General features: G+C 35.9%; 1 protein-coding gene across 1 annotated transcript in view; it reads right to left on the bottom strand.

Annotated features, from left to right (window-relative positions):
* The window catches only part of Oprm1 (opioid receptor mu 1), a 55,830-nt gene extending 39,904 nt beyond the window's left edge, over window positions 1-15,926 (bottom strand). The window contains exon 1 of the mRNA XM_058583188.1: window positions 15,408-15,926. Within this exon, the coding sequence (XP_058439171.1) occupies window positions 15,408-15,697 (290 nt within the window). The 5' untranslated portion in view covers window positions 15,698-15,926. The remainder of the gene's footprint in view (window positions 1-15,407) is intronic.
* Window positions 15,927-16,274: the final 348 nt, after the last annotated feature.

Below are 16,274 nucleotides of genomic sequence, written 5' to 3'. Positions count from 1 at the left end.
TGATTTATTCATAATTATGTATTGATGAGGACTGTTTTTCATCCAAGAATTATACAATCCTTTATAAATGAACTCTCCTACTGACCTGAGATTTTTCTAGGAAACAGAAACAACTTAATTGAGATCTTTTTCTAAGTACTTTCAAACAGAGACATTTTTTTGGAAGATATTTTCCTTCCCTTGTGGTGAATTCAATAGCATTTGTTAGGAAAAATTATAATTCATGTATAAACTAGTAATTTAGCAATGCAAATAGGTCCCATTAGTTTTTAAAGACTGAAATTTTAGTCTGATGGTGCAATAAGGGTTATTAAATCAATATAGAGCTGTCTTCCAAGTTGGAATGAACTCATTTGGCACTAACAAAATTTTTAGTCACAAATTAAAGTATGTAACTCTGTTTTTAATGGGAAAACTTCAAACATGACCTTGATTTATATTTTCTAGAAAAGCTATCCAGTGCAATATTTTATGTCCTTTTAGTATCAACTACTATTTTGAAATTCCCCTTTTATTTATTTTCATGTAACTAATTGTGTTCTTTTCCTCCTTATATCATTGCACGTTCATTTTTGAAAATTTGAAAAAATACTGAACTATATAAAACTAAAATATAAATTCCTGTTAACATGAACAAACTCTGAGAACATCTTGGTATACTTAATATCTGGGTTTTGTGGCTAAAGTTATAAACTTCACAACTTCTAGTGAAAGATAAAATTTTTACTGCACTTTATGTACACAATAAATCATCTTAAATATTATGGGCATGCTTTTCATTTTCATAAAGTAAACATTTTTATAATTACTTTTGTTTCCCATGAAATCTTCTTAGTGCCTACACTGAGTCAGATATTTATCTAAATATCCTTCCTACTTTCATTTTTGGTGGGCACTGGCTCTCAAGTGAGATAGGTTCTGCTGCCTGTGAGCAGTTTGTTGAAAGATCAGAACCAAGTTATTTCTAACTTGTTTATTATATATTATTCCAAGTTTGGGGGGAGATAAGCAAAGGATGAGAAGAGTAGCTAAACTACATTTTAGAAATTTTGCAATTATTAAAATTTGTTTTTATTACGTGGAGAAGGCCCAGAGATATTCTGTTTGCTTCTTGGGGTCATATGTCTGACCCAGTATGCCAATTTTGTCTGTAGGATGGCAGGAAGCCAGGACCAACTCCAAATAAGCCCATTTATGTTGTTTTTCCAGACACAAATGTAAATCTAGTTTCTCTGATTAGCTTGTCATTGTTCATTTACGAGAGACACACTAAACCTCTGTTAAATATATTTGAATGCACACATTTTAATACCCATTTCTCTGATTATGATATTTTAGTACACTTTTCTGCCAGTACCTTTTCCTTCTGTAAGGGAAGGATTTCTTTTCTTGTTTTAAATTTTGCAGGTTTAGAGGTTTGTGAAATGGTTGGTGCATAGTAGAGGCTTGAAAGTTCCTTCATCACCTAGTGTAGCCTCCTGTGTGATATATCTCTCAGATGAATCTGAATTCTGTAGTCACACATTATTTTGCCACTTCTGTCTTCCCATTTCCAGGGAAGAATCCCTTTTCTATTATCCCTCTTTAATGCACATCACTCCCATCCTCCTTCTCCTGGTGAGGCATAAATCTACCAATTTTTTTCAGGGGGAAAAATTCACAACCAAGTACTCTTTCCTCAATATTTGTCAGTTTTCAGTCTATCATACTGATGCAATAAAGCAGAATCCCATTTAATGAAAATATCCCCAGATACCACATTTTCTCCAATCTGCCTCTCAGCCATGGAATGTGGAATGAACTAGAATAGTCTGTGGGAAGGATGAGCCTGGGATTTGAAGGTTATGTTTTCATACGTTTCCCAAGTGACTCCACCCACCATTTGAGAAGCGAAAAAACAGTTATGGGTAAGAGGCAGGAGTGACAAAGGAAGATTTCAAGTACTTTTGATGTCTGTTTATGCTCTGTAGTGGCACAGACATGCCCCGTGACTTTCTCTTGGAAATAATTCCAGCCAACTCACCCCCAGCCTGTCCATCTGGTGTTTTGCTCACCACAAAGGCAAGAGCATGGAATAGAAAATCTTTCTTCAAATTTAATCGGGTGGATGCTTTAGAAAAATCCTTGAGTGAATTTTCCCCTTCTTTCAGACTGATTCTTCATGATTTCTGCAGATTCAATTTTTGTCAATCATTATTATCTCTTCAGAGCCCTCTCCCATTTGTACTCATTGGGACCATGAAGCAGGGGGAGAAAATGGCAGATACTTTACGGGCTCATTTTCTCCTCTCAGTGTGAATGTGGGAAATAGCACAAGAATTTACCTTTGTTCCCAAATAGGTGGCTAATCCTTCTGTAAGAATTTTTCTTTTGAGAATTCCCAGTTTCTTTCAGCTATCAGCTCTGGAGGATCAGTAATATTTTCATAGTCCAGAAACAGGATTGTGAGATATAAGGGCTTAAATAGATGCAACATTATACTTAGTTCAATACCAGATCAGTTCAGCTGCCTTCTGTCCCTTGAGCATTTATTACTCTATTGGATTCTTAGAGTGGAAATGCAAAAATACAGTGTCTGTCCTCAAGGAGCTTACATTCTCCAAAGTGGAAATTTTCTGTTTCCAAATAATCTAGAAATGCATCACTGATGTAAAAGGAGAAATGAAAATGTCAGAGTGCTTGGCTGAATAGTGGACTCAGAGAGCCTGACTACATCTTCAGCCCTCACCACCCAGCCCTGCATGGTGGCTGCCTTCTGACCAGTTTATTGACATGAATTATTAGCATCCTCTGTCACAGCACAAGAAATGATGCTGTTTGGGATAGTTATGAGTAGGAGAGAATCTTTGGATCACACTGAGCTTTTGTAATTAGAAGCTGCACAAATAATTAATGACTTCCATTTTTCCAGGCAGAAAGGCAGACTCAATTAGAAGCCTAGATCTAGTTAGCCCAAGACAAAGGGTCAATTAAAAATGTCATAGCCTAATATGAAGAAAAAACTCTAGATTTAGACTTGTAAGAAGACAGATTTCCTATTTCCTCCATTCTCATTTCTGTGAAGCAGTCTATCAATAAAGGAAAAGTCATAACAGATTGCCTGTTAGGGAGTAAGATAGAGAAGCTGTAAATAATATACCTGTCAGCTCTTCAAATGAGTTCTCAATAATTGGCTTGAAAATCTTTCCTTGATGCAATAGGTTTTAAGCTTTTTTTCTCTTATTGCTATAATTTTTATTAGTGTGTTAGAACTATACATCATGGTGGGATTCATTTTGACATTCATAAATGCATATAACATTCTTTTCTCCATTTCAAATTCTAGCACTTTCTTTTTCCTTCCTCGTCTCCCTCCCCAGCTTCCCTTTCTATATTCAAATGGTCTTTCTTTGATTTATTTTATTATTTATTACTGCATTGTTCTTTATATATAAAATTGGAATGACTGTGATACACTCAAACATGCAGTTTTGAATAACCTGTTTTACTGTCATATTGACCTTGATTTGAATATTAGTTCCATCATTCATTAGCTAGACAGATATGGGCTTACTACTTAAATTGCCTGAATCCTATTTTTACCACCTATAATAGTTGGGAAATATTAGCACTTTCATTAAATCATTGTTATTAGGATGAAAAATTTTAAAATGGTAGTGTATTTAAGAATTGTTAGTGTGGAGTCTGGCATGCAGTAACTCCCCAAAACTAATGATGGCAACGATATGGTGATGATGATGATAGCCATGATGATGATGATGTTTATCATGGGTTTTAATTTAATAATGCAGACACATTCTCCAAGACAGATTTTTAGGAATCACGTATTTGATTTGGCTCATGTATATTTGCCTTCAGAGTAAAGGCCCATAACTATATTTACTGAATGTTCCTTTTGTTTTGGTGTTATTTCATTGTCAACAGATGTTATTCATGTGTGTTAAAGATAGTTAACACAACCTGATATGTAATTGTTCTGAAACCACAGCTGTTTTCAAAGGACTTCTTGCCCAATTATCTTTCAGAAATTATTTTGATTTTTTTAAAATTCCATGACTTCATCTATTTCAACTAGAATGCTAACCAACACAATTTGCTTTGAATATAAACTTCAAACCACTGTGTGAATTAAACATGGCAGCTACACCAAAGCACATTTTTATCATGGTACTAGAGTTAGAATAATTTTTGATATGGCCTATCAAGTGTAAAGTAAGAATAAAGGTAGAATATATTTAAAAGATACTTAAAAACAAGGGTATGTATTCATTTATGTATTATTATTTGAAGTTCCTAAGTTGCTGAGAGAATAATACTCTTTTGTGGGATGCTCATTGGTGTGGTTTGTGTGTATACATTATTCTTTGTGGCATTGACAATGTCTCCTCAAAATATGATGCATTTATTTATGTGCAGGCTCTTTCTCCTTTGTTAAGAATAGGAATCCCTTTTTAAAAGATGGCATTGATTTTTTTTCCTTTAACATTTATATCTTAAGTTTCACAAAACTTATAAAATAATTTAAAAAACAGAATTTTCAAGTCTGTTTTCCAGATGGATCTTTTCTCCTCTCCTGCCTGTGTTCACGGGGCAGGGTATTCACAAGTAGGCTGACCATTGTTTCAATAGAGTGATGTGCTAATTAATGAATGTCCCAAAAGATTAAATTTTGAGATTTGTTTCTTATGAGTTCCATATATTCAGTACTCTCTATTATTCTATTGAAATACACTTATTTGTAAAATGTTTACAATTTCGATTTTGAGAATACTTATAAATTATGGTTGATATACTCTCTTTAATTTTCCTATGAAAATTAACCAAGGCCCTTTCCACTAATTTTTCCTGTCTAGTCTCTGATATCTAAATAAAATCTTTAACAAAATTTTGGAACTCGGATAAAGATTGATAGAGGAGTGATCCCATTAATGAGCTTGGTAATGCAGGAAGATGAACTACATCTTGAGCTATCAACCATCTTGAGAATAGGGTTTTTATGATACTGTGGTTGGAAGAACCTAATGTTCTAGCAAGGATGTAGTCCTATCTCTGGCATCTATTAGCTGGTGACATGGCTTAACCATCTTCTCCACTAGACTGAACATTTGGAGGAGGAAGGGCCATGTCTATTCTGCTTACCTCTGTATATGGAACACATAAGAAAGTGCCCAACAAATGTAGCAAATGTGTTCAATCTTCTTTAGCATTAGTCTGGTTAACAATTTCTTCCCTGACTATACTCACAAAAATTTAATGAGAATCAAATTACTCAATATAATGAAAAATTTAAAGTTGTATGAAATTTTAAGCAGTATCTCCAGTCCTGAGATATTGGCTTTGTTTATTTTACAAAGAAATTAATTAAGCTGCTTTTTGTTATCAGAAGGAAAAGACTATTCCAAAGAGCTCAATTAGTGCTGCCTGTTTTTAATGGGACCACTTATTTTAGCGGACTTAGATCACCAACATTGTAAGAAGCAAGCTCATGTTTAATTTTATTCGACACCTGTGGTTTTCTTTCCAGAGCTGATGGGGGTTGAGTAAGTATAAAATTACACTGTCTGTCGATAATAATTTCCCTTGTTCTTCTTGGCAGCACAATCAGGTTCTGTTTGGGCTGTATTGCTGGCAACATTTTTCAATTAACATTTCATCCTCCCCCACAAAAAGCTCAACCTCTCACTGGCCCTGAACCCAGTGTTTCAGTGGGAAAGTGTTTAGAATCAAAGAAGGCCTCCCTTCTATTGATCTCCTGTTCCCCACAGCTTCTGTACTTGGAAGAGATTTAGTTCTCAGAGGGCACTGGAAGCCTCAGGGGTGTCTTTTCTCCCTGACACTCTGCACTTGTTTTATTCACAGAGTTTATTGCTGTGATTTTGGAAGTTGGCAGACATTGTTTTGCAAGTCCTGGAAAAATCCATTATGAAGGTGTTAGGAAGAGACAGACATGTGGACTCAGAGGGTTGTCACTCATCATCTTTCATGGTGCGTTCCATCTTTTGACCAACTTTACTTTGATTAGAGAATCAGACTCACCATAGGTCAGGATGATGAGTTGTGGGGTGGAATTTTAAATGCCTAAATTTCCAAAGCCAGAGTTCAGAGAAGACTGTTGTTATAAGTGGCTTCTTCTGAATCAATGAAACAACATTGCTGGGTAAATAGGAGTTTAACTGCAACACCCATTTGAAAGTGAAAGATTTAAGTAACGAAGATAGCGGTTCTAGGAATGATAGAATTTTTCAGTGGATAATATGTCACCCAGTTAAAACTCTCCTTCAACTTGGCTTTCCTTGCAAACTTCTTCCTGAAGGCCATCTGGATAATCTAAAGAATTTCTGTACATGCCAGACGGTTTTCTCTGAGCACCATTGATCAAAAGAGGAGTCATTTAGACAGGGATGGATGGGGGTTGGATTAAAGATGTGGAGCCAGGCAGGAAGGAGATTTTGGTGAGTTTTTGTGAAGACATTAAACAAAACCATGAACAGAAAGCCAAGAGATCACACACATCCTCAGAGCACTTGGGCCAACCCTCGAGCTTGTTTTGATCCATCTGGACAGTCTGAATTATAAAATATAGGAAAATAATAATTTTCAAGGCATCTTTTGACAACTGCAGAAAATAAATGTTTAAAATATGAACAAGTTAGTTATGTAAGTCAGAAAGAAAGAAAAAGAAAATAATCTCCCAAGCAATGAGCTCTTGTGTTTGAAATGTCATAAAGAGAGATTGAGTGAGAACAAACTGCCGCTCACCTCCTGGGTGCATGTGGTGGGTGCAGCATGGCTGGTGGGCGCAGCATGGCTGGTGGGCAGACATAGGTGGCTTCGAGGACATATTTTGTATATGCGAAAAAGTTAATAAGAATTTGCAGATGTTTCAGTTTTTTTTTTTTTTTTTGTGAAAGCTTCCAAATGATTGAAGATGGAAAATACTGTGAGAAAGCCTAGAAAATTGCACTGAATTGAGATAAGCACAAAGCATATTCTATAGAGAGAAATTCTTCAGAAATGCTCTTTCCTAAGACTTGTTCCTTAATCCCTGGCTAGGGGTAATAATGAACATTGCTAGTAATCTGGGCCAAATAAAAAACTAGGGATTAGAGATAGGGTCATGGAAAAACGTAGGAAGAATCCTGTGTCATTGCTATTAGACCTCAACTTTAACATCAATTTCCAGAAAATCAATATTCTGTGTCAGGCAATCTATGATAACTGTTGGTTTGTATTAACATCATATGTGTATTTTATTTTCTGAAGTTGAAAAATTCTGGAAGTTGTTGAAAGGTCATTTTAACAAAATTCTTTATCTTTATCCATTAGACAACGTGTAATCAAAATTGCCAAAGAAAATACTATGTTTTTATTCCATGACCATGCAAGAACATAAGTTTTGTTTTGGATCCTCTATACTTGTGTTTGGCAAATGAGAGGTTGTGGTTCAAATCTAACCCATTGCTTCTTTATATGACCTACCAGCTAAGAAGGGTTCTGCATTTTTAAATGGTTGGAGAATAATCAGAGGTAAAACATTTCAAAATATTTGAAAATTATGCAGAAATTAAAATTTCAGTGTCCATACGAAGTTTTAGTGGAATGCATTCGTGCCCATTCATTATGTGTTGCCTGTGTCTGCTTCTGATTGACAGGCAGGACTTAGTTACTATGATGGAGACCATCCGGCTGCAAGAACCTAAAATATTTACTTTCTGGACTTTTATAGGAAATATTGAGCACTCTTCATCCAATGTGTGTGAGTCATAGGTACTTCAAAATGGAGTAAAATGAGGTGAGATTCTAACCCTGAAGTCATTTAAATTCAAACTTTGCTTTAGCTAATGATAGTATTTTCTACCTAAAATAGATTTTAATGGTCCAGATTGAATCCCTAGTTATTCGTGCATTCTTGGGAAGGAGGCTAATCAGCAGACCTGGGGTCATTAAATTGTAGACAGAGCCCTTGTTGGTATACTATAAAAACTAGAATAAGGGAATCAACTTAATCTTGAGAATTTTATTTCAATATGGAAATAAAATTTCCAATTTTATCACAATGTTCCATGCCTGTTTAAAATTTGTGGTGTGCCCAAGTGTCTGATGGTAAACTGATGAGTGAATCATTGGAGAAAGGATTTGGTTTTCAAGCTATTTCTTCTGATTATAATAAATGGTATTAAAAACATAAAACTTTCCAAAGTCATCAATTTGCTGCCACATTTAATGTGAAGAATAACTTCCTGATTTTCTTCTTCAGTTGTGTTTAAAAAATACAACCAGCTTTCTGTATCTGGTGGTTCCAAATCCATGCAATTAACCAACTGAAGATCAAAACTATTTGCAAAAAAGTTGTGTCCATATGGAGCATGTACAGGATTTTTTTGTTATTGCCTGAACAATAAAACACAACTATATTCACATAGCATTTATACTTCATTATAGATATTATAATTAATCTAAAGATGATTTAAAGTATATGGGAGGATGCACATGGTTTTATGCAAATACTATGTCATTTTATGTAAGAGACTTGATCATTTGAGGATTTTGGTATCCACAGGGGTCTTTGGACTAAAGTGCCATGGATACCAAGAGTTGCCTACATTTCCTTGAAAGTTGTTGTATATATATTCAAACCATATCATATGAGGATTCTGTATTTGAGACTTGACTAAAATGATTTGGAATTCCAAAATAATACTTGTGGGCTTTTGCATATATTCAAGGGCTTGTGTGGACATGTGAAAGCAGTGAATGATTTAAACTGCTCTGTGTTCAAGGTCCCAGGTGTAGTCAGCAGGGCCATGCTGTGTCTTCTGGTTCCGCCTCACACTGGGAACAAGTGTCCTTTCTGCAAACTAGGTTTTGCAAGGTTTGTTGCATTGTAGTGTTTTTGTCCGTGATTTCACTGTTTATAATAACCCTGAGCACATTGTTAAAGTTCTGTCTAGTGTTCCTAATACACGTTAAAGAGAAAGTATGTGTGTGAAATAAGCTTTGTTCAAATAGAAATTCAGGCGCATAGTATTGATGCTGAGTTCAGTATCATCAAATCAACAACCCACATTCAATAAGGATCTTTAAACAGAAACACACATGAAACAGATTCAAGGATTGAATAGTTGGCTCAAAAGTTGCAACTTTTACTTTCTGTGTTTCCATTATAAAAATAAACAATCAATTCCTTATTCAAAGTTTATGGAGTTATATATGGGTGCACAGATGGATTTATACGTCTGTATTCGAGTTTCTGATTTGTAACGTCAATCCACAATATGAATTATTTTTCATGACAAGTGAGAAAAAAACTAAATAGATATGAACAAAACAATGAATTGGGAAAATTATCTGAATTAGCATTTACAACAGATTAATCTGAGGTAAATTTGAATTGCGTAAAACTTTGAATTACATTGTATTTTAGAGGTGCATCATCATGTTGGTCAATTTTGTTGAATTTCTTAGCTAACATGAGAATATATGTGTAGTTCAAGTCTTCAAGGACTATCGAGTGACATTTTGGAAGGCCTAGATAAAATGAAAAGATTTTTTCACAATAGTAGTAGATATTTTTGGTTTCACTACAGGAAAGTTGGTCCTATGAGTTCTCTGGGGAATCTGCAAAAGGAATAGATTATAGCTGGAAATTGAAAAATAAGAAAAATTTTGATAGGAAAAAAATGTAGAGAAATAATGTGAGTAAACAGGAGAAAAATTTAAAAAGAGTATAAGAGAGATTAAATTAAAAAAAGAAGACAATGAGTGGATCAGTTTAATTTAATTTATTCAGACATTACTTCAAATTATATTAATACTTAGTATTTTTGAAAGGTTGTATTTGTATCACTTTAAGATCAATTATATCTCCACAGAATACAGGTTTTGGAAACTAATCTCCAATCTGATGGTACTTAGAGGTGTCTCCTTTGGGAGGTGATTAGGTCATGGAGATAGCTAATGAATAATAAGTGCTTTTATAAAAGAGGTCCCAGAGAGCTCCCTGGCCACATTTCCCATTTGAGGTCACAGCAAGAACATAGCTGCCTGTGAACCCAGGGTGGACCCACACCAGGTAAGACATTTGTTGGTGAAGATTATCCTAGCAGTTTATGGTGTTCTGTTGGAGCAGCAGACTCAGACACCTACTTACGTACAACTAATGAGTGATTCATTAATTGAATTAAAAAAAAAAGAACAGTACTTGACATTATTGACATTTTTCATGTCTGGATAGAAACCCACCTAGAACAGAATGATCTCTCCCTTTATTAGAACCCCTCACACAGTGATTCATGTGCAAGAACTCTGACCATATTTCCTTGGAGGTACCTGGCAAGAGCCTCATCATGGCTGCTCAATAAGAAGACCTGTAAACAGAGGCCTCAGGTTAGGGCTGCATGTATGCCTAAGAGCATAGTCCCAGGGTGGAGGGCATGGCACACACTCTTCCTCCTTCTGCCCCTTCTCTTTTTAACTCATGGGAGAACATTTAAATGTTTGCTTTCATGTATTAGTTATATTCTGAATTTTGCATCTTAAATTGATGCAGAGAGTTAGTGGGCTTCACCAGATCAAATTAAATGGAACTTTGTAAACCAATTTTTCTTAGGTCAGTTGAACGTTTTCAGGAGAAATGGTAACCAAGAATGTTTGCTCATTGGTTTTTCGTTCTGTTTGATATCCAGCTTCTATCATTAACTTGATCAAACTAGAACTACTTGGGGTAAATAGTAAAATTATGTTTAGTAACTTTGGTGTGCACTACACTACCAATTATAAAGCTATAAGAATGTATAAAAAAGACAATTTGTTTGTGAAAATACAGATATATAATACAAATATGCATATAAACAATTACCACCAAGTTCACAATAGTGGCAGTCTCATGGGAGGGAGGATAATGAAAGCAAAGAAAAGATTTCAACAGCTCTCTCTCTCTCTCTCTCTCTCTCTCTCTCTCTATATATATATATATATATATATATATATATATTTAACATAATTGTTGATAGTTTGTGTAATAATATATATGTAATATAATTAGTAATATTAATTTATATAATCATAACACTATACATACAATCTATACATAAATTATTAAAATATATTTATATATTTGGTGCTGGGATTGAACTCAGAGCCTTGGGCATACCAAGCTAATATATAATTTTCAGTACAGGAGAATCATTATATAATTAAACACTGTTTTATGTTCAAAACATTTCAAAAATATAAGGTAATTTTTTAAGGAAGAAAATAATTGAGAGAGCAAGAAGAATTTAGAAAACTTAATTATGCAAATGACAAAGTTAGTTTCCAATTCAGGAAAATAAAAGCAACTCAATATATTCAGGAGACTTCCAGGAAGAGGGTGAGGTGTTCCCTACAGAATTAATATCCTCTATGGAAAATAGCAAAGTTAAAAGTGTAATAGATATCAGAAGCTTTCCACTGATGAATGAAAGATATGCAATTAAGTTGGCATACTTTGATATTAACCATTATGTTAAAATTAGAATTTTATTTAGGAGTTTTTTAAAATTCATTTTATAATCCATCTTCTAATTAAGATATTTTCGTGGTCTGCAAAGTGAAAGAGAATATCATCAATATTTGAATTTTTAAATAAGTAATCATCTTTTTATTTTATGAAATTCACTAGTGAATATATTCAGTGACATACATTTAAATTAACTCAAATATACATGCGTGCACATACATCCTTAAATCAAATGAAATATTATTATTCTTATGTTCTTGGCCATGTTGATATGAATTAAGTCTAAAATATTATGCTTTTGTTCTAAAAATCGTGACTGATACTTTGGTAATTTAAACCTGAGCCAAATATTTAGTACATGGATCAATAATAAAATCATAAGATTTTTTTGAAATTAGAAATATATTTTAGGAAAGGAAAATAGCAATGACATTTTTTATAGCTTTAAATAGTATTTTCAGATGTCTATTCATATTGAGAATTTAACCAAGTTAAGAATCAATCTGAAAGATAAGGCAATATCATTTGATAATCCTCCCCCCCTCCAAACCTGGGGTTTTGTATTCACTGTACCCCCAACTCATTTTGTCATGCCTTATTGAAATTTTACAAAAAGAATAGTTTCTATAGTCCATAGGAATCTAAAACTTTCTAGTCTTCCATTGTCTTCAGATGTCTTCGCACAACAATTTCAAAGGTACTTTGCTAAGTCTCTTTGAAAACAAAATCTCACCAACATATCTGGAATTCTATTAGTTTTTATAATTATGGTTAATTCGATAGTTCATATAATATCTTCAGTTCATAAAAAATCTCTATTGGCTATAAACTTTGTGTATTATTTTGATATTTTTTATTAAGATGCTTGTCAGTAATGTCATCCCATTTAAAACAAATGCTACTTTTCACATTATTTTCATCTTTACATTTTCCCAAATCTTTGTGGCATTTTTAAAAAATATTATCCTGCAAACTTTTTTTTTTTCTCTTTAAATCCCAATATACTTTCAGGGGATGGCTACTTGTAGTACTTCTTTCGTTTAACATCTGGATTTTAAGTCTTTATATCATAGGACACTATGCCTTTCCCTCTCTTACATTACTTAGAACAGCACTATGTAAAAGTCCATTTAAGTTTTCAAAGCATTTAATAATACTGTTGATGAAGGTGGGATGGCGGTGATGGTGGTAATGGTGATGATGTTAGGAGACCCAGAACACAGAGGCCTGACCACATTTGTAGTACCTGCAGTACCTGTTTCCATAGTCATCTTAGTCTCATGATTCATTCCATATATCAAGTTATTCTTATAAATACTACCTAAATTTGGCCTGAAAACTGTACTTAATCAACCAATATTATTTGTTAACTGTTAGGGAGTCAAAAAAATGAGCACTTCTCCTTAATACTTCAAAAGAGAGAAATATTTCCATCCTTTAGCAGGGCTCATAATATCCCTGAGCTGATCATTTTGTAGTTAAAACTCTGTGGCCTAGATACTCTGAGTAGAATATCCTCAGCTAACTGGACGAAGACCTCCAGTCCTCAGCTGCTTTGTCCATCCCTTCATCTGTCCCTGAACTGCCCATTTTGCTGTTTCACTGCCAAATTCCCAGAGGGTTATCTGACCTCGGAATTAAACACCCAGCCTGCCACAGGTGGGTGTTTGGGTTGATCCTTCAAATAGTACTGCATTTGGTCAGAACTCTCAGTACAGAGAGTAAAGCATAATATCATGTTCCCAGGAGGATGCAATGTCACCATGTCTCTCCCAGTGAACAATAGGTGACAGCTAATGCCTTTAAAGCAAACTCACTCAACCAGCAACCTCTTAGACACTGGGATGGGACCAAACTGCTTACTTCTCAGCTGATTGTTGCTCTATCGGCTCTCTCTTTACAGCAAAACAAAAACTGAAGGGGAGGAAAATGATGAAGGAAAATGACAAGAAGTAATAACAGAAATAAAAGATTGTATTTCAAAAGGCATGATTTTTCTATGCTTTAGAAATTTCTTTCTCATGCTTTTGTTATTCAGGATTGCATATATACATTTGGGGGTTATTTGTTATTCCCACATTATTACTGCAAACTAAACTTACTCTGTCAACCTAATTGTTGAATTAACTCAAATCATGATTTGCTACCATAATAACATAAAAAAATTATGTTAGCTAAGAGACATTCAGTGACATTGAACTAATGAAACATCTGTTCTTGGACAAATAATTTATACTGTGCCTCAGATTACTCATCTATCATAGATGATCTCTCATCCCTTCTATTTCTGTTAGCTTATGATTCTACAAAGATCTTTTTTTTTCAAGAAAAAATGAAAAAAAAAACATTTTATTTTGTAAGACAGGCCTTTAATTATGCTTTTTATTGTCATAACTGCAGAATAAAACTTGTTTTAGTCTCTGATATGAGTGTTTGTTTTGAATTATAGAAGCTAAATGTTTTCAAAGCTAAATTCTTTGAAAAGAATTTTCTTTTCCTTTTTTTTCTCTGTATTTTTCTCTCTGTTGTTAGCTTTCCTTTCAATAGATGGTGCTCTTTTCTCAGAGACACTACTGATCTTATTTCCCATCAAAAGATCAGGAAAATTCGCTTTACTCTTTAACAATCATTAATTAAAGAAATTAGACATAGAAGCAGAAAGAAAGTAGAAAGACTCAATTGCATGCAATTTACAGCACCTTGGGGATAAAAGCGAAATGGGGAGACTGATAAATGATTCAAGAGTCCCATCTAAATCTGCAGTATTTGCTGAATAGATGAAGCAAATACTGTAACTAAATATGACAATGCCATGTTCACAATATACATATAACCCAAAGTGGAAGGAAAAACTCAAATCTGGAGCCATTTTGAAGTGTTAAAATATTTACCTACTTTAACAAAAATGAATGTGTTAGTATTTTACACTCACATATAGAATTGAATAGACACGTCAATGTCAACACAATCAACATCAATCCAAGTATTGAGAGTCTCAATACTGAGATTGTAAACACTTTGCCAAACACACATGGAACATCTGGGCAAATAACATGGACCACTAACTCCTTTGAAATAATTTTATTAGATAAATACACTTTCTTTCTTTTTATTCCCCAAAGCACCTTGAACAACTTTCTAATAATAGTCTGTAATGCTGATTTCTGCTGCTTTTAGTCACTTCAACTTGTGGAGACATTAAAAAATAGTTTTGTCCTGCAGTTCTTCTGAGCCATCTTATATGTTCCAGATGCAATTTATCATTCCTCTAATAGATCTGCAGCTAGCAACTGCAAACTCATCTAGGCAACACAACTGTCGTGTTTGCTTCAACAAAGTACAACTACCTACCAAAAAGAAATGCCAGGGAAACTCCCTCTCCCTAGTGTGGCCTCAGGATGGAAGAGAGAAGGACATGAAGGATACTATGACTGGGGAGAAGGGGTGGGGCTGTAGTACATCCTAAAGCAGCCAGTGTAGGAAAGTTGGCAAGGTGCATCTCTTAAAACAAGTGAGAAAATTCCGCAACTCAATTAGGGAAAAACTCCTCAGAATTCCACCCCCATTATTCACCAACTTTATTTATCCATAGCTCATGCAGAAGGGCAGACCATACATAGGACACTGTACCAAGAGCCCCCTTGTCTCAGTATAAGAGGGCTTTACCAAAGAGCACCCCCACCCCACTTTTAGACCTTTAACAGCTTTTATCAAAGGAACTTCTCTGCTTTTGGGATTTGGGACTCTTTCTTAATCCAAGGGAGGGAAAAATAGGAAAATAGTTTGGGATACACAGACAGCATCACTCTGTCCACCGGTGGTGCCCCTGTTAACTCCCCTCTCACCCTCCCGCTTTATGGCTCAAGTGTCGCTTGCTTTTTCAGTCTGCGCTCGGAGCCTTCCTTACCTGACGATCACGTACATGACCAGGAAGTTTCCGAAGAGCCCCACCACACACACGATGGAGTAGAGGGCCATGATGGTGATGGCCGTGATCATGGAAGGACTGCCGGACGGAGGGCACTGGCCGGCGCTCCCGCCCAGCTCGGTGCGGTTCGGACCGCATGGGTCGGACAGGTTGCCATCCAAGTGGGACAAGTTGACCCAGGAACTGGTGCTCGGTGCTGGGGGGCAACTCGATCGCGGGAAGGGATAGCTGCAGTTGCTGGCGTTCGCGGGGACGGCGCTGCTGTCCATGGTGCTGAAGGCCTGCTGGGGACCAGGACGCGAGGTAACCCGGAGCTCCTGGACTTTTCGGGTTCCACGCGCCTCAGCCGCTTTCTCTCGCCGCTGCCACAGCTCCGGCTATTTCTTACAGGGACCAACTCTGGCGGAACCAGAGGGGAGCGTCAGGCAGAAGGGGGAAGCTGCATCTGACATTATCTTCCGCTTGCTGCCCCCTCCCACTTTAGTAGTACACAGAGGCACGTCCCCAACCCCACAGCGACAGGCGCGGGGAGGGAGGGCTGTGGGGGATGCGGAGTCTGGAGAGGAGGGAGAGGAGAGAGGTGGATTTTGCGCAAAGCAATTCAGGAGTCCAGCTCTTCCCTGGGCACTGTGCTCTGCAAGCACTTCTAACATCTAAGGGGGGCGGTGGCAGAATGCAGAAGGGAGTTGGGGAGACAGGCTGGGGAGAGACACAGAGTTTCTTGGCAGCAGTAAAGCATAAGAAAGGGGGCTGACATCACTCCATTTCCCCAGCACCGTTCTCTCTCTCTATAATCAGACAGGAAAGACACTGTCCCACAAAATCCTAACAGCCCTCACACCCCAA

Source organism: Marmota monax, unplaced genomic scaffold (genome assembly GCF_021218885.2).
Source record: "Marmota monax isolate L192 unplaced genomic scaffold, Marmota_monax_Labrador192_F-V1.1 WCK01_AAM20220418_F8-fsc00164, whole genome shotgun sequence".
Lineage (NCBI taxonomy): Eukaryota > Metazoa > Chordata > Mammalia > Rodentia > Sciuridae > Marmota > Marmota monax.
Note: the sequence above shows the minus strand (reverse complement) of the source record. Positions and strands in the feature narration are given on the sequence as shown.